Source organism: Diplotaxodon limnothrissa, linkage group LG19 (genome assembly GCF_057381915.1).
Source record: "Diplotaxodon limnothrissa isolate DT_005_m linkage group LG19, D_limnothrissa_male_GT1.1, whole genome shotgun sequence".
Classification (NCBI taxonomy): Eukaryota; Metazoa; Chordata; class Actinopteri; order Cichliformes; family Cichlidae; genus Diplotaxodon; species Diplotaxodon limnothrissa.
The window spans coordinates 29149116-29172720 of NC_140614.1; the positions used below are offsets into that span (position 1 = coordinate 29149116).

At 41.3% G+C, this 23605-nt stretch overlaps 1 protein-coding gene across 1 annotated transcript in view; it reads left to right on the forward strand.

Moving 5' to 3' along the window:
• Window positions 1-23605, forward strand: part of asap2a (ArfGAP with SH3 domain, ankyrin repeat and PH domain 2a) — a 57212-nt gene that overhangs the window by 12440 nt on the left and 21167 nt on the right. The window contains exons 2-5 of the mRNA XM_085342569.1: window positions 4161-4233; window positions 12109-12254; window positions 14101-14175; window positions 21796-21845. Of these exons, the coding sequence (XP_085198695.1) occupies window positions 4161-4233; window positions 12109-12254; window positions 14101-14175; window positions 21796-21845 (344 nt within the window). The remainder of the gene's footprint in view (window positions 1-4160; window positions 4234-12108; window positions 12255-14100; window positions 14176-21795; window positions 21846-23605) is intronic.

Genomic DNA, 23605 nt, shown 5'->3' on the forward strand with positions numbered 1-23605 from the left:
GTCCCATTAACCTGTTTGGGGAGAAGTTTTAGGAGGGGTGATACATGTCAAAGTAATATCCACAAGAATGAGAAGACTCTAGCCAATTGCAGCACACGAGGCAGCATGTGAGTAGTGAAATGTATTCTGGGATAGTGCCGCATCCACCAGCGCACCCAGTTTGCATATGCATTGTAAACCTACTGCAACACAAACCTGCTTTATGTGAACAAAGCTGGACTCTTTTATTCATCACAACTGTTATAACCTGCACAGGGAAATGAGGTCACATTGAAATCAATGTTGCCTGAATGTCAGTGTTTCCCTGTGTACTTTGCAGTAGTTGACAAATAACTTCTAACATAGAGGCTGTTTGCTGATACTGATGCAGAACACATAGCTGCCATCTGACTGCTCTGATACAGCATATGCACCAAAATCTTTAGTCACAAAACTAACAGATTGCGGTAAATCTGATCCATTTGGCTCGTCGTCCTCCATGAAAACATGCACTTTATTGCCAGAGAGTCCCGCTGAGTCAGTCAGAGTGCTCCATGACTACCGACCTCGTCTTGTGTCGTGTATTTTTTTTAATTTAACATATCATTCTTATCTCTTGTTATAGAACTCGCTGTTCAACTTAACTGGAGTGAGCTTGCACCTGACTGTTATCTCAGTGCATGCAGCACACATTTTGCACTTGTGTTTTAAAATTATGAATTAAACATACACAGATGATTTATTTTTTTATTTTTTATGCACAAAACTCGTCTGTAAAATTCTGCCACATGCGTTAGCTTCCGCAGCTCACCTCTGTTTGACCTCTCGTCCTCCAAACCAAAACACACTCAACCTCAGATGATCAATAAACAGATGAAAGGTTCAAGCATGTTTTTCTGAAATTGCTGGCTAGCTTAAATGAATTCAGCTATACGTGAGGCAGTTTTCATGACACCCTGAGAGTTACAGGGTAACTGTGAAATTGCACATCATATCGCCTCAAGCGCCAACCCCTCACTATGTTTGATATGTTTTGAGCCTGAAAATCATTAACTCCACCTTATGTTGAAGAGGGGATCAATGAGATCCTCCTGGAAGCCTTCTACACTCTCGCAGAAGCTCAGATACCAGCAGAAATGCTTTGAGTGCTTTTATGGCTTTCGTTCTTAGCACTTGGAGTAGACTTGATGTACAAAGGCAAGCCCCAGGTGAGATTAGCTCTACTAAAAAAATGCGCTCTGGGTTAAAGGTCTTTGTGTAGTTGAATTGGTTTGGCGGCGTATGCAGAGATGATACTCTTTGTAGGAAAGCTGTACTTTTCCTCAGTCCTTTTTCCGATTGAAGCTCAGTCAGAGCTACAGCTGCAGAGTCTGTCTGAGCCAGACAGAGCTAATGGGATAATGGCATATGTTACAGATGAGTCATTTAACGGTAGCTGAAGGAACTAAAACCACAGAACTGTAAGTCCCACTTATATGCAAAAGCTTCTTTTAATTTGCACAGTTCCTCTGGTTAAATACATCATATTTTATTTTTAGCACGTTACTGTTACCAGACGCTGCTGTCTGGAAGCTTAGTTGTATAAACACATATGTTCAGGGGGGGAAAGCAGTTATATTTAGAAATTTGAAATATTAGCACTTTGCACATGCCTGTGTTTTCACAGCATGAAAAATGCCTGAACTGTATATGGGAGAGATTTGGTCTTCTGTGAAACGCCAAGTAGAGGTTGACAGTGCGGATAATGTGCTGCTGTTTCAGGGGTCAAGGCTAGGTGAGCGTGACCGCGGGGTATTTTTCAGCTGAAATGAGCAGACTAAATGCATTTGTCAAAGGCAGGAGTGTGTCATGTATCTTATTAGTTTAGCATTTGTGTTAACAGTTCTGCACATATAAAAAAAAAAACTATTAAGAAGTTAATAAAGAGAGTAATGAAACAGGAAAATGCCCACCAGTGTCTGCTAATAAGGGAAGGTTAAATCATTCATCACTAAAAGTGAGTGAAGTTGATTGAGAGCTCTCCTGCTGGGGTAGTTTCTTTTTGCTTCATGATGGATGTGGGAAATAATCTTCCTGCTATGTTTCCATCCTCAGTCTGCTAATCTGCTGATCTGCTAACTAATTTTCTCATCTGCAAATTAGTGATTTGCATCAAACACGTCAGTGCCAAAGTGCCTTAAGCTAGCATGCTTTTCCAGTGATTCCAGTAGACTGCTTTTGTTTCAAAAGAGATTTCCTATTGTAAAAGACTCCTCGGCTCGACTCATATGGCCGACCTTGTGAATGGTAAGTTGTATCCCTCTGGTTTTCCGTCAAACCCACTCTTAGTTACAGGCCTAGAGACCAGTGGGGAGTCCACTGGCAGTCACCAGTTCCTCCACCCAGTTTGTGAGTGGTTGCTAACAGCTTCTGTGAAGCCGTTTGCTAAAGCTGCTGTCATGTATTTTGAAAGTAAAAGTTTAGCCTTTTTTGCCTTCACTGCTGCTCGGCAAGTGGTTGGATAGTCTTTGCAGACTAGTTGGCAAGCAGCTGTGATATGCCAGAAAGCACAAGGAGGTTTTTGGTGCTCTTTGCGTCCAATTTAACATAGTGACAGCCTGCGTGACATAAGATGACAATGACTAAAATCATCACCTGGCAGCTCCATAATAGTTGTTAGTTTCATGGTTTCTCTATCCATTTTTTTTTTTTATTTACAGTTTTTTGAAGTTACATCGATTTTACATTGAAGTAAGTGTAAATGTCATAGCTCATTAAACTCATTAAAATGCTGTTAAACTATAAAAGTTTCATCATTCTGTTCAAGACTGATCCCCCACACCCCATTAGTCGTTTTTTCCCTCTTCCATGAGTGTAACTGTATCCCCTAACAGACTGACAGGGTCCCCCCTCTTTACCCTTATAGGTGGCCTCTGTGAGCCCGTACTGACAGAAGAGTGAAAGAGGACATTGTGAATGTTCTTGTCTTTTCTCTGAGCTCTGTGTTTTATTCTGTCTGTCCCTCAACCAGTGCCACTTAATTTATCTGTCACTTTCCCTTCAAAGTCTCTCATCGCTTCCTCTTTTTCTGTTAGTGTGGGTGAGATGTGACCTCAGGGAAAACGACGTGCTGAGCAGTTATTCAGCATCTCGGAGCCTGGATATTAAAACGATTTATGGATTTAATAAGTTTTGTCATCGCATCTTGTGCAATTGCAGAGTAGAAAAAGTGCGTGTGTGTGTGAAGTATGTGTGAGTACATTGCTGAATGGGTGTCATTGTCTATTTTTGTTTTCAGGGAGTTGAGGGGATCTGATGGGTGTCAGTAAGACGGGGAGCGGGGCAGAGAAAAGTGGCGCCGGCTTTGCCCTGGTCAAGCGGACATACTTAATAAAGTCTCTAAAAACTTAATTTCCTAAAAACCCCCTCACCCCAAAAGATTCCTGTCATCACTGACACAGTGGCACATTGTGTGAGCTTTTCTCTGTGAGACTGGCCTGAATGCATTGGAGGGAAGGTGTGTGCGTGCATGTGTGTGAGACTTTGGTTAATCATAGACTTGTGTATATATTCATTGCGGGGAAAATGCCCTTGTTGCAATGGACCTCAGTTACTCACTGCTCTTGCCCTACGAGCCGTTACAGTGATGAACACACACACACACTGACACACACACACACACACTGACACACTGACTAATGAGGGAGCCCAGGTCTATTCTTGGCTTTACCTTGAATAATGCATTGCTAGGAGCCACATCGGTGGGTTAGAAACGCACAAACTGTAGCGACCACACACAGGCGTGGATTGAGGTTGTGGACTAAACCGAAACCACTCAACGCCTCATTACAATTCAGAGCAGAAGCACAATCTGGGATTAGGAGGTAACTATCTAACAGTACACATTTAATAAAGGTGGTACATTGTGTTACTGCAAAGCATGGCTGCTTGCAAAACCTCAAAATCTCCACACAAATATGAGCGATTCAGATATGTCCATCTACCTCACAGGAAAAGGCACCGTACAGACTGGTGTTTCTGTATTCTGTGCACACTGTTGCACTACATCCTACTGAGTTTACCTTTGGAAGAAGAGTAAAGACCTCATGCAGACTAAACATACGCCATCTTTTTCACGCCATAAATTTGCACGAAGTTGAACGTTGACTTCTTAATGTGCTCTTCTCTGTGTGTCTGTCCAGGCTCTGGATGTGGATCGCAGCGTGCTGTACAAGATGAAGAAGTCTGTGAAAGCTATCTACACGTCTGGGCTAGGTGAGTCTTGACTACGCTCCATCACCACAGCAGATCGCCGGCCTCTTCTGCATTACTGAAAGAACAATGCTGCATGATTCAAATATTATGAACCATTTTAACATGCCAGCACTGAAGGAAAGAGTTAATTTGCAGTAAGACTAGATGCTTATGTCTTACCTTTTGAGTCTCCTTTAGGAGGAGACTCCTTGTTGGAGTGCAGTGAGCAGAATATTTCTACATCTTTATTTAGTAAAAAAATATTTAAGAGGTTGGTTTGCTGGAAATGCTTTTTTTCAGTTCCTTTGGTCTTTATTTTCTGTTTGATTTTAAAAGAAAGTATATCCTCTGTCTTTGAGGGGGAGAGAGAGGTTTGTCTTTTAAGCCCTGTGTATGTGTGTGTGTGTCATTACCATGCTCATTATGCCTGGCTGTGCCAGTGTTGGGTGTTTTTTAGTGTCTTTTGTTTGGCCTGCCTGACAGAACCCTGCTGAGAGGCAGAAATGGAGAGAGACCTCTGAACAATGTGCTGAGCACGTCTTTTTCAGAACAGTGTGAGCTCTGTTCAGGCAGGAGGGACAGCTGTCTGATCCAGACCCCCGGAAGGAACAGCTGGGGAGGGGCACAGCCTGTGTTTGTATGTGGCCGCTGAGGCATGGACACACACGTTCTCACGTCACTCTTAAACATGCATTTACATTTATAACGTCCAGCACTTTTCAGTCCCATGTAATCTTTCATGCAGGTGTAAGCGTATAAGCTGCAAAATGTTGCCGTAGGCTCTTCATTTGAATCTTTTTACTGGGACGTTGCTGCATTTCAGACGGTTTTTATAAATGTTTGGAGTAGAAACATTGCTTTGTCTGTAGGAATACCACAGGGGATGCTCTTATTTATGCTCGCATGAATGGAGGTCACCTTTTGTTATCAGCAATTATCAAGGAGAAGCAGCCCAGACACCAGTGTGTTTTGAGTATAACCCAGAGGATTTCAGTTTCATGTCTGTGTGATCCTCATGTGCCGAGTACATGGCACTTTTAAATGGAAACACAATAATGACAGTTGTTTAGTATATTTTCCAAATACAGGCTACTAAATTAAAAGCCATATCTTATACTTAAAGTTTTATTGATCCATATTTCTATAATAACGGTACATCCACTGAGTGTTGTGACAAGGGCAGTTTAAATTACTATCTGCCAGTTCACTTCAGGCTTTTTGTCGCTTACATCTTGCTAACTCGCACTTGTTTTTATTATTAGGCGGCTGCAGACCACCTCTGTTGTGGCTCAGTGTGCTCCCTGCCCAGCAGCTAAGTGTATACAGACATTTAGCTGCTATGTGGGGAATATAGTGGAGTATGTTGCAGGTGAAGCCAGATAATTACCTTTTGGATTTGGTGGTGATCAAAACAAGAAAACCAGAAAAGTGACTATTATGTTTCTCAGGTGACCAACCCAACAGTGTGTATTTCCTCACTCAGCACACCTGTGTCCCAAATGAGCGTTGCCAAGTTGTTGTGTTATCCCGAAGTCTGACAGACCTCGGTATCATTAAATCTAACGTTTGTCACTTCAGGGCGGCAGGCTAATGCTAAGGATTTAGAATATGAGCGATCTGCTTCCTTTGCTGCTGCAGCCGTCTACAGAAAGCTCGGCTTGCTTGCTAGTGGCTGCATATTTCGTAGTTGGACGGCAAGGCAGCCTTGTTTGTTTGACAGCATGCCAAACTAACCCGCACATCAGTGTAATGTAAATGGGTTACATAGCGCCGTAAATAAACAATCCCTCGACTGTAGTTTAGGAGCAGTGTTCATGTGGGCGGCTTTGCAAACCCTTTTACCTGCAGAAACAAGCTACATACACTCAAAAATGATCCTATTGGCTCTTTAAAACCAGCTGAGATTAATTAGATTGTAAGTGGTTAATGACACCATGCAACTTGTATCTAAAGCCAAGCTCTAACATAAATATAGAGGAAAAAGGATCACTTGAGTTTTCTTAATGTTCTCCAGACAAGGTGTTGTGGGTAAAGTGTGAGTAATGTGACACATAACAGGGAGCCTCAGCACCTGCTATGGCTGACTGACTCTTCCAAAATTCTGCAAAGATATTTTAGGCTGAGAAATAACGTTTTGTAACGATGAGGAGAAAGAGGAGCTGGGTAAGCAGAGGGAATGTTGAATGTTTAGAGACTGTATTGAGGTCAAATCAACGATTTTTTTAAAGAATTACCATCTCAGGGAAAATCTGAGAGGCTGAGCGTGCATGGTGAGTTTGTAATGTGGATAAAGAAAAAGATGGGAAAGGGAGCGAGAAAGGTGGAGTGGTTTTAAATGAGCAGGAGAACCCTGTGTTGCTGCAGAGACCTGTCAAGGTGTCAGCATGTGGGTTTTGATGAATAAACCAGCAGCAGCATCTCAGACCTCAGAAGGAGCAGGAGCTGATCGCGCAGAGCTGCTCGGACAGGCTTGTCAGAGCTGCTGAACAGAGGATAACTGGAGGGGGATGATGTACCTGTAGCTGGGAAGGACATTTAGTTGCTGAATATAATGCAGAACTCAGACCACGCTGCATCAGAGAAACACTGAAGTTGATCATGTGTCTGCAGGTAGCAGAGAAAACGAGATTCTCCATAAACTTTTAGCACGATTACCTTTAATGTCTGAGATAAATGGGCCGAGGAGAAACTAAAATGAATGCAGAGAGGACTCAAAAAAGAGCTCATGCTACTTGTGTAAAGCGGTTTCTTAGATTTTAGTAAATACAATTTAGAAAATATAACGTTGTCTTTGCAAGACTGAAGGTTTCAGGTGGAGTTTGCAGCTGGTTAAGCTGCTGGGTACATAATTGATATTTAATTATTTATGTTTATATATAAATACGTATATCAATGTTAAAATAAATTATTTGCATGTGCATTGGCTTGCATAGAAATGTAGCTTTAGACAAAGTTAAGTTGGCCGAGCTAACCCCGCCAGTTTCTGTTTTCATTCTAAGCTAACTGGATTTGTACTATAGCACATGTTCTCACTCACTGTCATCTCACTTACTGTCCTCGTTCCAGGAATTTGCAAAAAAAATATTTTAGCAAAACATCAAACTTGAACTTTAAGGAAAGTTTTCTTTCTCCTTTGATTGTCTCTCATGCCTCTGCGATTCCTTGTCTCTGTCCCGTGGGATTAATAGTCACGCTTCCTTTTCTGTGTGCTTGTGGTCATTTTGCTCAGCGTTGTTTTCATTGAGTCCTTAGAGAGATCTGGAATTGATCGGAGGTCACCGGCGCATTGTGTCGCCGAGCGTCAGCTGACCCGGACTTACGAAGCTGTGTGGGAGAGACGGAGAGAGGAAGTTGCTATCTGGTGATTAAATCCCGCATGTGTGGGAGAGAAATGGAAGAGGCTGCAAAACAAGCCTTTGGGATGTAAGATAATCCTCAGCAGACGCCTGGAAAGCTGTACATGTGTGTGTTTGTAAGTTTAGGAGGAAAGATACAGCGGTGAATGCCACAGGCGTGAGCAGGCTTCTGTCTTGCAGTGAATGCAACTTTATCATTTCCTGAGGTTGAGCAACAGGAATCCTTTTCTCTCCCTTTGACGCACAATATGCTGCCATTTACTTTCAAGCCGACTTCTTAAGCCATTTCTCATGCTGATTTTAAATAGACAATAACATCCACTCTCAAAGTTTCCCTCAAAGGAAGATGAAAGTACTGACTTCAGTTATACAAAGGAGAGGGGACCATCTATCCTTTTATTTTCCTTATCTTCATACATTACTGAGACAATATACGCTCAACAGCCAGTTTATTCAAACTGCGTATTAATGATCTATTGCAAATAACACGAAAAAGCTTGTTTCAGAGATACCAGGAGAAGCTAAATAAAGATGACTTATTATGAACTGTGACTCATGCAAAGCTACACTAGTAGAAACTAAGATTAAAAATACGGACTAGAAAAAAGCACAACATTCCCCACATTGAGTTTTTTGCAGAAGGGTAAGGGTTTATGTTAAAGTGGGCTGAATTGTGGTTATTTGCATACCTGTGCAATAGCCTGAGGAATCACTAAGAACTCGCAGTCAGCCTGACAGCTCTTCACTAATTGTAGCTCATTTAGTGTTGTTATATTCTGAGTTTGTCTTCTCTGAGAAATTTCCCTGTAACCTCTCGTCAGAGCCTGAGTTGGCGTCTTTTAGATCTGCAACAATAAAAATCAGGTAAAATCAGCTTATGTAATGCAACAATCAATGAATCTTTTAAGCTCTAATCATATAAAATCCCAATTCCCCATTTTCTGTTGTTGCATATCTTTAAGTGAGGTTCGGAACACCAGTGTTATTTCATGGAAATGTTTACTCAGTGTCTACACATCTGCAGGTAAACAAGGAATTAGCAGGTTGTGTTTGCAGTGTAAACTACAGGAAAATGTCTCTCCTGTCCTTTGTTGGGTTTTTTCCTGCCACGTAAACTCACACGCCCTCTGCTCTGTACTACGGGGCTGCATGCACGACATGTTTGGGTCATGTTACAACAAATACACATGTAGTCACTAAGCTGCCCTGGAGGGGTTTGTGCTATTTGTCAGCTTTGAGTAGGGCTCTCATGTGCCACTTCAAAAACAACAACAGGACCCCGCCCTGTTGGCTCGAAACCTGGCTGAGCTAGACAGCTGGAGCGGATTTAAGATAAGATAAGATAGAACTTTATTAATCCCTCGGGTGGGTTCCTCTGGGAAATTCGACTTCCAAAAAAAGCACAGCAACGACCGAAGTTACAGTTACAGAACTGTTATATATATATATATATATATATATATATATATATATATATATATATATATATATATATATATATATATATATATATATATATATAATATATACACACACACACACACACACACACACACACACACACACAGAGACAAATATAAATAAAATATACAAAGGGGATAAATAGAATAAATAGGAATAAAAAATAATAAAAAATAAAAATACAAGTGATTTGGAAAGCGGGCTGTGGATGTGTGGCAGTGGTCGGTTTCTGACACATGACTGTGATTGAAGTTTACTACATCTTTGTGTGGTACATCTCACTGCAGGTCTTTGTTATGTAAAAGAGGATTTGGTGCTTTTGGTTTTTTATTTATTTAGTTTTTTGGATGAAGAATTGATCACTTTATCGAAACATGAGATCGTTTTTTTCCCCCTTTATTTATTTTTGTAGGTCTTTTATTTCTGCACAGACCACAGACAGAGGGGGGAAAGTCTCATTATAACACATACTCGCCAGGCTTCTCATTTTGCCACTTCCCTTGTGAGTCTCGCGGCAGCTTTCTTATCATCGACCTCTGTTATTGCGTCAGATGATATTTTGTGGCTTAAATTAGATTCGTCTCGTGAGCATGCCTGCAGGTAGTGACTCAGGCTTTCAGCTCTTCCCTTTTAATAACCTGATGGATACGTCAGCGGCCAAGACGTGAGCTTATCTAGTTACCTGGAACATCTGTGCAGTTGCTCGTTGTGTGTGTTTGTGTGTGTGTGTGTGTGTGTGTGTGTTACCTCTTAAATGCTGAGTCATAATGTGGTTGCAGGTGTCTTTTGGCATGCATCCTCACAATTTCAGACCCCCCCACCACCACCGCATCCCCTTATTTTTTTTTTTTTTCTTTCAGTTGTTCCTACTTCCACCCCCTTCCTTCCACCTCTGTTGCGTTTCTCTGCAAGTTGTTGTCATAGCAACAGTCCCCTGGCGCTCCATCCCTGGCTCCACGGCTATCCCAGTGGCATTGGTTGTTATCAGCAGCCTAGTGTGGCGTGAAGTGCATTAAGTGGAATCTCCTAGGCCTAACCTTGTGGTACATTAAACCGATTTTAGACTCACTCTGAGATTTTGGGGCAACAGGCGGCATTAGATGAGGGAGGCCTTTTGTGTGTGTCTTGCGGATTACATTGAAAACCGGATGGCAAGCTTGACACGATGGTATTGTCACAATACCCAGGAAAACACTCAATAACATTTTTCGATACCACAAGGAAGTTTCACCCCAGATTTAACAAAATAATTTCAGATTATCATCAGAGGTTTCATTCATTTTACAGATTATGAACATTTCTTTACAAAACCTAGTAATAAACCAAGGGTACAACAACACAATACCTAAAGTCACAACAACTTAAGTTAGAAGAGCATAAAAGTTGAACTTTGGATAAATTGTTGTGGTTAACATTTCTGATAACTGGTTAATTATTCAGTGGTATTGAAATGGGAATTTTCCTGACCTTGTTTAATTTAATATCAGTGTTTATTCTCTATTAATATTTGAGTATTGATACATTTTTTTTTCCTTTTTGACAACCTTAGTGAGGATTTGAGTAAATTAAAGAAAACTTGAGATTGGGCCGTCTCCGGACCAGTTCAATCAGTGGTGATCAGTGCTGCCACAGGGTCGCTGGGATATCGGCTTAGTGGGAACTGTGGCACATAGTGACCGAGCCCGGCAACCATCAGATGCTAACATTACGTGTAGTAGTCCAGCTTGCTCTCTCTTGCAGCCTTTCACCACACGGGCGCTAGGATATTTCCTGGTGGCAATCTCGTGCTTTTGGACGACTGTGAACAGTGAACCGGAGTTGGTGGTTTGCTGATTACTAACTGTCAGGATTTGCATACATACATCCCAGGTCTGCACAAGCAACTCACTGGCAACAAAATCTAGATAAGATTGGCAAAATATTATATAAAGACCTTGCCTAGATGATAGCTAAAGTATGTGTAACACATTTAAAAGGGACCAGTTGTCCTTTTTTCCTTATTTCTGTCATTTATTGTTACAATAAGCATTCATCAGTCAATTTTAGTGTCAAAATTGGGAAGAACGATAAAAGAAACTGCTGATCTACTGCAGTTTTCCCACCCAACATTGTTCAGTCTTTAGCATGAAGACAATGAAGACAAAATCAAGTCCATCGATGCCATCGAGTGAAAAGGACGGTATTGTAGGAAGAGGAAAGATGGCAGGCGGGGAGAAGATAAAAGAGTTCATTGCTACAGATGAAAGCAAATGCTGAAAAATAACCCTCAGATAGGGACCAGTTCTCAAAAACGTGAGTGAAAGCACAAACACGCTTGGCCTTATAATATTATTATTGCATATCATTTGAACATTTGCTCTCTCTGTGTATCATTCTGTTTAGGCTAATTATCTCATCATTTGTATTTGTACGACCTATAAAATATGAGTATGCTCAGTGGGTGTAGACACACTGTAGCCTACCAAGAAAACACACTTCTCTGGATAGAGTCTGACCAATTTATCAGGCAGCAGATATTAGCCATTTGTCCATCTATTGGTATCGCCAGTTATATCCGTCATTAAAGGGAAAATTTAAAAAACTGAAGTAGAGACTGGAGAAACACCCTTCAACCATGTTATGAGTGTGGATGTTGACTAGTTTGTCCACCAGAGGGCACTGTTTGTAATACCACAAACACGTAAACATATTATTATTGCACATAACAAATATTAACTCCTGTATTGTTGGTCTCTATAATTCACCATAGCCTCATTGGTCTGTCCCATCCTTTTTTCTTTTTTTTCTTTCCAAAAATGATTGCAACTATAACTTGACTGAAACATTTTATCAACATGTAGGGTTAATTTGTAGAATTTATGGTTTGTGCCGGGGGTGAGTATCTCTTTTGGTCCGTCCCTGCTGACCACCTTCACTATAGATGTGTGAGGAAAACCGTGTAATGGAAGGAAACTGGATTGTTTTACACTGGAAGACTATCACCATGCATTATTAATACTTATTGATTGACTTTTAACTTGTTAGGATCAGAGAGAAAAAGACTTTGGTTAATCTGTGTGTATATATGTGTGTTTTTCAGCACATGTAGAAAATGAGGAGCAGTACACTCAGGCCCTGGAGAAGTTTGGAGAAAACTGTGTGTACAGAGACGATCCTGATCTGGGCTCGGCTTTTCTCAAGTTCTCCGTCTTCACCAAGGAGCTCACAGCGCTTTTCAAAAACCTTGTGAGTTCACACTGTGTGTGTGTATGTGGCTGTATGTGTGGGTGGGTAAAGTCCTCTGGGACAAAGACAAATTTTCATGCTGTCCTTAACTGTGTTTATTCCACCGTGTGTGTGTTCTCTAACACACACTGATCACACACCAAGTCCAGCTTGAACTTAAAGCCCTGAGGACATAGCCCTAGTTTTTCCATCAAGACATCCGAAGAGCCAGTGCAACACCAAATATCTCCTGGATCTAATACTGCCTGATCTGTTAAGCCCAGGTCTTGTGTGAAAGCCAACACTTTATTAAAAAAATTTGACTCCATCTTGTGAGGTCTGTCGCTCCCCTCGCACACTTTATCAGCTCATACCGAGAACAGGAGCTTTAGATTTTGTGTTGGTGTGATCTCAGCGTCTTATATTAAAGAAATATGAGCTTCTGCCTGACCTGGATGTGAAGATGTAATCTCCAATAGCTTAAGAAAGCACTGGGTTCCTAGATTGCGTGTAGGGGCTGGCCTTTATAGCAGCTTGGAAACAGCCGAGTTAAAGGCAGAATTTGTGTCTTTAACAAGTTTGAAATGTGATTAAAAATGAAAATGATACCAAGGGTGGTGGAATTTTTATACCCAAGACACTGAGCTATGTGTAATTAACCCTTTTGCACCTTCACTCGATGTTTTCTCACAAGCTTAACGATTCCTGAATCCGTTTCAGACTAAAATCTTAATAGCATTTCGTTCAATTCACTTTTGTTTAGATGCCACCGATTCACAATAACAGTCACTTTGTATAGTAAGATCTGACAGTGTTAGAGAGGATCTCCTACAGTTGAACAAATGATCAATTCAGGTCTCAAGCACACAAATCTAGAGCTAAGTCCGTGACTCTCGTGGCAAGCATGGTTTCCAGGAAAAAAAATCTGCATTCCTGGACTGGTTAGCAAGTATAATCAGTCCCAAAGAGCGTGCCACAATAAAAACCTCCCTGTGATTGCTTTGGTTGCTAGCAGACTGTAGTGATCGCCTATAGTTTGCATGTACATGGACTTTTCTGCAAACACTCACCGTTTACTCTCCGAGAAGCAGTGAAACTTGAAAAAATGGAACACCAACCAGAAATCGAGAGCATTCTCCTTCAAAGTAAAAGATTTATCTCACTGCTGCAACCAGAAGATTTTCAACTTTTATTTTGAAGGAGAACAGTATTTGCTTCCTGTTTGCGTGACATTTTTCACAGTTTCACTGCTGTTTTGCAAGTAGTTTGCAAGTATCTGGAGACTTCTGTGCAAACTACTGACGACTGCAGCAACCTGCTAGCAACTAAAGCTATCACAAGTAGTTTTTTGCTGCCAAATGGTCACCAACACGTAACTAAGCCTTTGTGACTGAGACCTTATCTTCATTAAGATGCTACATACTGCAGGCTTAAAGAATAACAAAACGAATGACCTGATTCAGCTGATTTCCAACCTTCCTTGACTGAGAAACCATCCATACCACTGCTTTTATTGTAAAACATGACCAGTTGTGTATACATGCTGTCGCAGTAGATGTTTACACATATTTATTTTTAGTGTTTAGTGACTGTTTCCACTGAACCTGTGTGACGTGTTCTGTGTTACAATTTGTCTGCTAGTGGATTCTTTATTTGCGCAGCATTAGCCTTTCAACGCTATTATTTACTTAAGATGAAGAGCTGAAACTCTGGATACTCTGGATTTTGTATGTCCACTGCAAGGAGACGCAGCACACAGGACACTGCTGAAAGGATTACGTCTCAGTGACTTTCAGTCTCCTGCTGTCTTAAAATCTCTGACGTAACCTTTCGACTCTTATTTGTGTCTCTCTTCAACTTCCTCCAGTTCCAAAACATGAACAACATCATCACCTTCCCTCTGGACAGCCTGCTGAAAGGAGACCTGAAGGGTGTCAAAGGGGTAAGGAAACTAAACAGCAAGTCTTTGTGTTACTCTCCATGTGCTGTGTTTTATACAGGAGGAAATATTAAAGCCATTATTCTTGGATGATGCCCTGAAGTACCTCTTATTCTGCGATAGTGGACGGACACTAAGGGTTGTTCTTGCACTAATTTCAATGTAAATGTCAGCTGATGAACATATTCATCTTGCAGTTGTTTAATCCGTCAAAGAAACCAGATCGCAGAGTGAAAACGGCTCACTAGACGTACAGAGAGACCTTCTGAGTGGTTCAAAGCTGCTGGACAATTATTAACCTCCTTTAGGTGCTGCAGTCTAGCTATCAAGGTTAATAGCACGCTGCTTTGATCTCAGACCACGTTCCTGTTCCCAAAAAAGTAAAAGTGGAGCTGGCAACACAGAGAGAGAGAGAGATGGTGGATGAAGCAGTTCCTGGAATATACCTGTCTGCAGCAGAGCTGATTCATCAAACTGCAGAATAAAAAAATCAGCTTCTGACTGAATGAATATTAATGTTAATGTTTTTGTGTAGTTATGCAAAACTATGAGGGATGGAGTCCACAATCTCTCAGCTTGAGTGATTATTTATTAATGTCTTTAATTGCTGCTACAATGGTGCAGGTTCATATTAAAATGGCCATAAGGTCAGCAAGCGTGCAAATAACAACACCAGTGAGAGCAGATATTCTTAATAAGGTTCTCTCAGGAGCACAGCTGCTTACAAACATGCTATTTATATGCTTTGTTTGCAAGGGGAGGCCAATCAGATACTTGACTTAAAGGGAGAAGGGCGCTAGCTAATAATGTATTGACTTTTTCAGATCGAGGATGAACAAGGCCCAGAAAATAAAGATTATTTTGAACCATGAATTATGCAAAGCTACTTTTTAGAGGCCGTGAATAGAAATGCGGAGCATATGAATGTTTGAGAACGTGTTACTGTGCATGTGTTTGCAGGATCTACTGCAGTGCTTCTCACTTTTTCTGTTGTGAGATCTAAAACAATATTCATTTGCTTGGCTGGTTCAATCTATAACTGTGTGTTTCTTGTTTAGCTTGGAGAAGCAAAATAGTTTTCTGCCCATCATGGGCGGTTTGTTTAATTTTGCAGTCCTTTCAGGTATAGAATAATAAATATGTTCTCCTGTAAACTCTTCTTCTTGAAAGCCTACTAGGAGTAAACCCTGAAGCTCTTCTCTGAACTTAGTGCTTTCTGTGACATTTCAAGCCTTCTTATAGAGGAAATTAACTGTGTGTGCATCAGAAGTTAGCTGGGGTGGTCTCTGCCTGTGCAGCTATGCTCTGAAAAACCTGGAAACTATTTTAATAGTCCTTAAACGGAGTCTTTATTGATATTTTACGAGGTGTCAAAACAATGTCGTCTTTATCGGGGGAAGAGCTAAACAACCGTGAAATGCCACCAAAACAAAAGCAGTAAATTAAGGTGGGAATAAAAGACCGTAGCTCAGTATTTTCGCAGGTTTTTAGTGCTACGTTTGGAGACTGCAGTAAGCGAGGGAGGGGTGACACAAAGACTCGCAGCAAGGAAATGTTTAATGCCTGCAAACACGCTTTGGTCTGAAATAAAGTGTGTTGAGGTTTAATAGACAGGCCTGTGCCTTGTGTATTAATGCAGTCTGCTAGACGGTCATGTGTGTCCACCAATCAGACTAAACCCAGACAGACACTCATCAACAGTCTCTGCCAATCTGTAATGCAATCAGACTGTCCACAGTGGTCTGTGACCTTTCACTCTCTAGGCACATGATTAGATTTGGTTTCCACTGAGGTATGATGTAGTTAAGTCGGCTCTAATGAGGGTGGTTGCCATGGAGAAGCCAGTTGTCCCCATGACCCCTGGCCACTTTGTGCTGTCTGGCCCCTGAACTGCCCTCCCCCCCCCCCCCCCCCCCTTTTTTTTTTTTTTTTTTTTTTTTTTTTTGCGTTCTTTCCTCAAGTGTTGTCGTTTTGGCTTCAATCTCCTTTTCTGTTCTGTGATTTCCTGCCTTTGTCCTCTCGTCTCTGTTTTAACTCTGCTGATATCTCCGCCTTTCTCTCTCGACACTCCCCCCCCACCCCGCCCACCCGGCTTTGGCAGCCAGTTGTCTCCGCAATGCTTGCCCACTTATTGCTCATTAGCCCACAGATGATTCTCATTACCCCAGTGGCAAAGGACTAATGAGCTGCTGGTTATTTTATACTTCAGGGCACACTCACATTTACACACACTTATATAAATGTCACCAGTGATGTAGTCACTAAACCTGGAAGTTAGGCTTCTACACAAAGAGAGAGAAAAGGTCACAGAGATGTACAGTAATGTTTACCTGTTGCTCACTTACACAGCCCAGAGGCTTTCCCTCGTCTCTTCCTTATTGCCATTCATTATTCACCTGTTAGGAGAGCGGGTGGGGGAGTAGGAAGAAGTCCAGACATGCACGACAGGCTGTTTACACTACAGGGAGAGGAACAACTGAAGTATAATATATTAATTGGCTGATGTGGATGTCATTAAAGAGTAATGTATTTAAAAGATCAAAGGAGCTTACGAGGAGGAATGCATTGCAATGCGGATGGGAATTATGTACTTCACCAGTCACAAGCAGGAACAAGATTTACACATTTGTACGCTCATTTTAAACGAGTTGTGGTGTTTTTGGAACAAATATGCAACAATTTTACAAGCAAATCAAACTCGCCTCGAATAAATGTTGATGACAGAAACCTGAGTTCACTTTTATTAATGTAGCTTCGAAAGCAGACCGTGCTTGAGGTAATAAAAGGAACTTGTGCTGATTTCCCTATTTTGTTCTTTGACTTTAATAGAATGGCTTTGCATGATTTAGGGTTCAAAATAATGCTTGTTTATGTTATACCAGTCCTGAATAAGACATCTGAGCTCACCTACCGTTTTAGCACCTTAAGCCCGTCTTACCTATAAGTCCCCCCCCCCCCTCTTTTTTTTTTAATAGGTAGGATTAACCCTAACTTCTGCCAGTAACTCTTTACTCAGCATTTAAGGCTAAATGTATATCTTGATCAGATCATTTCTCAAAAATTTACACACAAAAGAGGGCAACTAACAGTAACACCTCAACAAATGAGAAGTATGCTGCGTATTTTGAAATGTACTTCCCTCTTGCCGTTCAGTGCAGATCAAAAATGCAGTTTGGTCTCTTAAAATTCTCCACGTTCAACGCTGCGGTGTGGCAGCTTCAGTAGTTACCAGCCTTTACATTTGATTTAATTCAGGATTTAATGGCTTTCTGGTGACCGGTGCTCACATAAACCCTGTTAATATTCTGCCAGTGCTGTCTTCAGCAATGAGTGCAATGAACTCACTCTGCAAGAGGCAGCAGCTAATGGCTCTGGGATTAGAGGGCTAACACTTAACAACCTGTCACTGCTGTTACTTGATTAAAAACCCCGACCATCTTATCACAAAGGAGAATCAAGATTTCATGTGTAAAAGTCAATTTTAAGGCAATGCAACACCCTTCTTCTCTTCGTATTTTGCTAGGAAAATGTGAAATGCATTTGTTATGACCATCTTTATTCTTCAACACAGCCTGAAGTCTCTCAGGCTTTTTGTCATTTCTTTATGTAGTCTTCAGGAATAGTTCTCCAAGATTCTTGAGTGACATTTTGCTCTGTTTTTTGTCAAGATAATCCAACACTGCTTAATAATGTTGTGCTCTCTGGGGAGGCGATCCATGTCTGATGGTGTTGCACTGTGTGTGTTTTTTTTCCACTCATTATGTCTTTACTGAGATCATTGTGATGCTGAAAAATGAATGTGTTCGTGCTGCCAGTGAGAGGCTTTCCAGATGGTACTCCATGGTGAATTAAAAACTGATGGCAATTTTCTGTGTTCATAATTCCATCAATTTTCACAAGATTCCCAGCACCAGTGGCTAAAATGCACCTCAAACCACGACAGTGTTTTACAGATGGTCGTGGAAGTTTTGGTATACCTCAGCATTATTTCCTTGTTTCCCTTCTTATAGAAAATGGTCAGGTACAAGGACTGGACTGAATGAAAAATCGGCCAATATCCAAAGCAAAACCTTGAAAGATTTCAAAAAACATGAAGAACTATTGATCAAGACCACTTTGAAAAAAATGACAGGAGTAGAAGAAAGTCTGGCTGCTATGAAGAAATTAGTGGTGGCTAAAGAAGTTTTGCACAGTAATGAAATTAAGCCCTTTCACTGTAGTACCAACAAGAATGCCGCTGTGAGGGTCAGTGGAAAGCCCAGTAGTGTTATTGCTGGAGATAGACACACTCCCACTCAGGAGAAATTAGAAAGTGTTGATTTCACCAGTCTGTTCTGCTAATACTGAATTGTGAGAGCGGATGCCTGCATGACATCATACCTGCCGTCTACTCGCTCATCACATGCTTATGGAGAGGTCTAACACACCGTGAATCATATCAACTTATCAGTATTCAACCCCAGTGACTAAGGGGTGCAGAACCTAGTGTGTGTGTTTGGAGCTTTGGTGGGGGGAAGCTAGTGTGGACTAATGCATTTGGATTGAGGGATATTAGTCCAGCTGTGTCCCCCCCTCATTGTGTTTCAGTGGATCGTGAACACCCGAAACCGCCCACGCATGCTAGCTGTTGGAGGTTTTTTAGATGAGAGCTGATCTGTGTTTGCTGATCTCATTAGTTTGCAAACCAAATACTCTGCAGCATTAGTGCTTTTAAAAATGACATTGGCAGACATTTAAAAACAGCACAAGGAAGTAGGTTAAAGTGCCAGTGGACCTCCGCTGTAGTAACCCTTTCGTAGCACCACGTCACATGTAACACAGGCTTAGTCATTATTCTGGTGGCCTCGCATCAATTCAACTCCAAGCATTTTTATTTATTTATTTTGCAAGTCATCCCTCTGCTTTCTCCCTACTTTCCTGCCTCTCTGAACCTCTCTGTAAAAAAATAAAAAATAAAAGGGAAAAAGTAGGTCAGTAGACAGTTCTACAAAGTTTTAAAGTTAAGAGCCTCCACATCATTGATACATTCGAGTTTCATCTTATTACATCCCTTCTTCTGTTTCTCCACTCTTGCCTGATCATATCTAAGATCCCGCTGTGACATTCAGGGGTCTTTTTGCTGCTCACACTTTCTTCCTTTCTCTCTAAATATTCTTTAGCCAGTCTGTTAAATGATGACAGTAACATTTCATTTGTTTCTCTTCCTGATAGGCCCCCCAAAACATGCTTTTTTTTTCTCTTTTTTTTTTGTCCATCTTTGGCTGTGACGATAGAAGGATTATGGGCTGCCAGCCAATGCAAATGCTACGTAGTTCTTTGTCTTTTGTGCCCTCTGTCTTCTTTGCAGCAGGCGATAAGCTAACACACAAAAAAGATCCCAAACACAAGCAAGAGTAATCCACAGTACTGTTTTTTTTTCACATGTTTTTGACAGCTGCAGCATGTAGTGATTCTGCCAGGGTGTACATAGACCCCACACTCCCCCAGTGGCACCCTTACCTCTCATCAAGAGCCCTTGAAAAGGACTCCGATCTACTTTAGGTTGCACATTTAGTATATCTGTAGGAAAAGGTGTGAGGCACGTATTCCAGGAGCTGCTAATCCTTCACATGTATGCTCCTTGTATGGTCCTGGGTAGTAAAAGGTCGCCTTCTCCATCTTTAGATTCAGCCAGACAGGATACAGAGTGCTAAAAGCCTGCATATCTCTGAGGGAGTGTTTTGCCCCTGTGCCTTGTCCTATTCTGCTCTGCCCTTCCCTGCCCAGTGATGCCTCTGTCTGGTATTTTTAGCCATTGTTACCATTTTTCCTCCTCTCTCCGGCTCTGACATTTCCTTCCGCTTACCCTCTTTTTTTTTTCTTTTTTTTTTCTCACTTGCTCTCTTGACCTGCAGTTCATTCTTTTAGTGGCTTCCTTCTACCCTTTGACAATTTTCCCCGCAGTCCTGTTCTTTTACGTTGGATTTTTATAGCCTTTTATACTCTCTTTTCTCTGGCGGTTTCTGCCGTTGAGCTGGATGAGTGAATGGCTCCCTGCCCCTTGAATTGGCCCAGTGAACCATGTTGTGATCCTGTGGGCCGACAGGTCGAGCCTGTCACTCCTCTGCTGTTGAAGTGGAGGTCAGCGGTGGGGATCAGCTCACTCTGGAGATCTAACAGTGGCACTGAAGCCGTAAGCAAAACCTAAGGCAACAGAAATTCATAGCAAGGTGAAGAAAAGTGCTGCATGATTTGGTTTGGCTTTCTGTGGTGAGCTCACTGTAATGTTTTAATTACAAGAATTAAAGCAGCTTAATTGCAGCTAAATCCTTTAGTTTTTTTTTTCTGTTTCTCTGCTGTACAGCAGATTTTCCTGGCCTCCTGACCCCCCTCCACTCCTCATAACAACACAACAGTTGATTTTGGTGTATTGGTTGTTTTTTAGGGAATAAAATGGGCAGCTGTACCCAGTAATGTCTGCTTTGTGCGTCCTAATCACTGTTTAATCAGCACTGGAGGACCAAAGAGGTGCTTTAATCAAGAGTTTTGCTCAAGCAGCACACGACGGCAAGAAATCGTTACCAGAGAATTTGTGTTATGAATGCCAGAAACAGTCACCTTGTGCTCCTGCTCACTGTTGAGACAAATGCCGGCTGTATAGATTAGCTATATTTTTTTTGCAATGTTTTGCTATTGACGTGGTGAAGGCTGTGTCATTCTGCATCCAGTTTCTTGATTTCTGCTCGCTATTTTAACAGTGTAACCACACAGTTCCCGAGTTTTCTGCTTGATGCGCTTGTCTGCGTTCATTATGTATAGTACATGTAGGGCTCTGACTATCAGTTACTTTCATTGTTGAGGACCTAAGAGTATTTATTAACCGTGTTTGGAAGTCATATGTGAATAAAATCTTTGCACCTTGAGAAGCTTTACATAAATACAAGAAATGGGTAGAAGCTGCTAGTCTCTCTTTCTGAGAGGTAAAAATTAATAAATATATATTTATTTATTCATTTATTTATTTATTTATTTATTTATTTTTACCTGCTAGCGCCTCTGACTAAGTCTGAGGCCGGCCAAGATGTAGACAACTTCCCACAAAAGTGCAGCAACTTGGACTCATTAAACTAAACAGCTGTCACGAGTATATTAATGAGCTTCAGAGGCCTTTTATTATTTTTGGATAAACACAAGCTGTTTCCTCCTGTTTTCAGTCTTTCTTGTAACTTTTTGGCTTCTCCTTCGTGACGTCCGAAAGTAACTTCCCAATGGGTCTCAGCTTTCTTAATTAAATGTATGTGAGGATCCCAAAAGTTGCACCAATCACAGGAAAACCACAGAGTAATGTTTTTTTGTTTGTCTGTTGTTGTTTTTTTATGAAGATGCAATAAAGGCTTTGTTCTGATAAATGAACCAAACAATTAATAGACTGTAAGAGCCAAACTACCCCGTTCATTCAGCACCTGCAGCTTTGAATGTTACCATGTGCTCCACTTAAGAAAATGTCGTCCCAGTTTATTTCTCGTCTATGTTCTACTCAACCCTCGATCGTCTCGCTGTCTTTCAAAGAGCTTGTTGCTGGTTTTGTTCAGTTTTTAAAAATAATTATTATATTAATTAATACTTCCTTTTGTTTTTTCGCAGGATCTGAAAAAGCCCTTCGACAAAGCCTGGAAGGACTACGAAACAAAAGTGTAAGAAACTAAGCGCATCTAATCAGCAGTTCTTTGTGTGTTTTCTACCATATCTGATGTTTGCACTGTTGTTAGTCCATGACTTGTGCTCATGTAGTTATACGTAGTTTAACACTTCAAGTTAGTTTTGTTTGAATGATTTTGGGCAGTATGTTTAAAATCAAATGTTTAGTAAGTGTCTTGTGTCTGTCCTCCATGTTTCCCTTTTAATGCCTCTTCCCTTGATTAACAACTCAGGCAATTCCTTATAATGTGAATAACCCACTGTCACCTTTTCCACTTCCACACTGAGACTCCATTTTCACCGACACTCCTTTGTGATTGTGCATGCAAAGAACTCGGGAGTTTTTATAGCACTTTCATATATTTTACAAGCAGCAAAGGACATTCTTTACTGAAAGGGTAATGCGTCTTCTCTCCAAACCGTTTTGATCAAGCAGTGCAGACTGTGTGCTGACATTAAGGGTTCATCTAGATGCCATGTGACCATTCCCGACCGTCCTAACTTGTTCTATTTTGTTCGACTCCATTGATGGCTAATGGAGGCCATCAATAGAGTTTTCTGCCTGATATGAAAAGCATCCAAACATATCAGTGATCATCTAATCTATCCGCTGTCTCCATTTCATAGGCTCAGTCAAAGAGCAATTACAGTATTTGGTCAACATGGCATTGATTTCTGGTTTCCTAATTTTGTTTGCGAGCTCTTTGCACCCAATGCCTGATTTTGAATTCCTTGTTAGGGGTTCATCCCACATTAAAAGCTGTTTATTCAGGAAGTGTTTTGCCTTCATTTTCACAAGTGATTCATTTATATTTTGTTTAAATGTAGAAAAACTCCAAGTCCTTTGTCTTGTGGGTGCTTTGCTTCCTGAACCAACAGTAGTGAAAATGAATGGACTCTCAGCCCCGTCGTCATTTGAACAACTGTCAGTTTGGCTAGCAGCCAAACAGCCTGGCTAACACGTGTCTCTGTATTTGTCGGGGCTGAAGATTCATGTGCTGACAAAGGCCGGCAGTGTAAACCTAATGAAATCGGGTTTGGCACCTTCAGCAAAGCTAAACAGAAAGTTTAGGACAAAAACCAAAAAGCTTTTGGGACTAATGTCTGTGAGTGTGAGGTTGTTTGTGTGTGGTGTGCTAACTGTGTCTAAGGTTTTAACACTGTACCCATGAATATACACTCACTGGCCACTTTGCTAGATACACCTGTTCAGCTGCTCATTAATACAAATATCTAATTAACAGCTGAATTGATGCCAGATGCCACATTGCAGCAGCTCGGTACATTTAGGCATGTAGACACAGTTAAGGTGACTTGCTGAAGTTCAAGCCAAGCTTCAGAATGGAGGAAGGTGACCTAAGAGCCAGATGGTCTCTGAGAGAAAATATCTCATGAGCGGCTGTTCTGTGAAAATGTCTCGTTGATGTCAGAGATCACAGGAGAATGGCTACAGTGTTTCGAGCTGGTAAACAAACAGCCACTTGCTGCTGCCTAAGTATGCAGAAGAGCATCTCTGAATGCTCAGCACGTCAAACCTCTCACTCCATAACCACTCCTGTCAGCTAAGAACAGGAAACTGATGCTGCAATTCTCATGTTCCCACCAAAACATTGCCTCACTTTCAATGATGGCTGCTTCCAGCAGATTAATGTGGCGTGTCACAAAGCTCAGACCATGACGATGAGTTCACTGCACTCAAACGGCCTCCAGATCTCAGTCCAGTAGAGCACCAATAGACCTGATACCTCAAGATTTA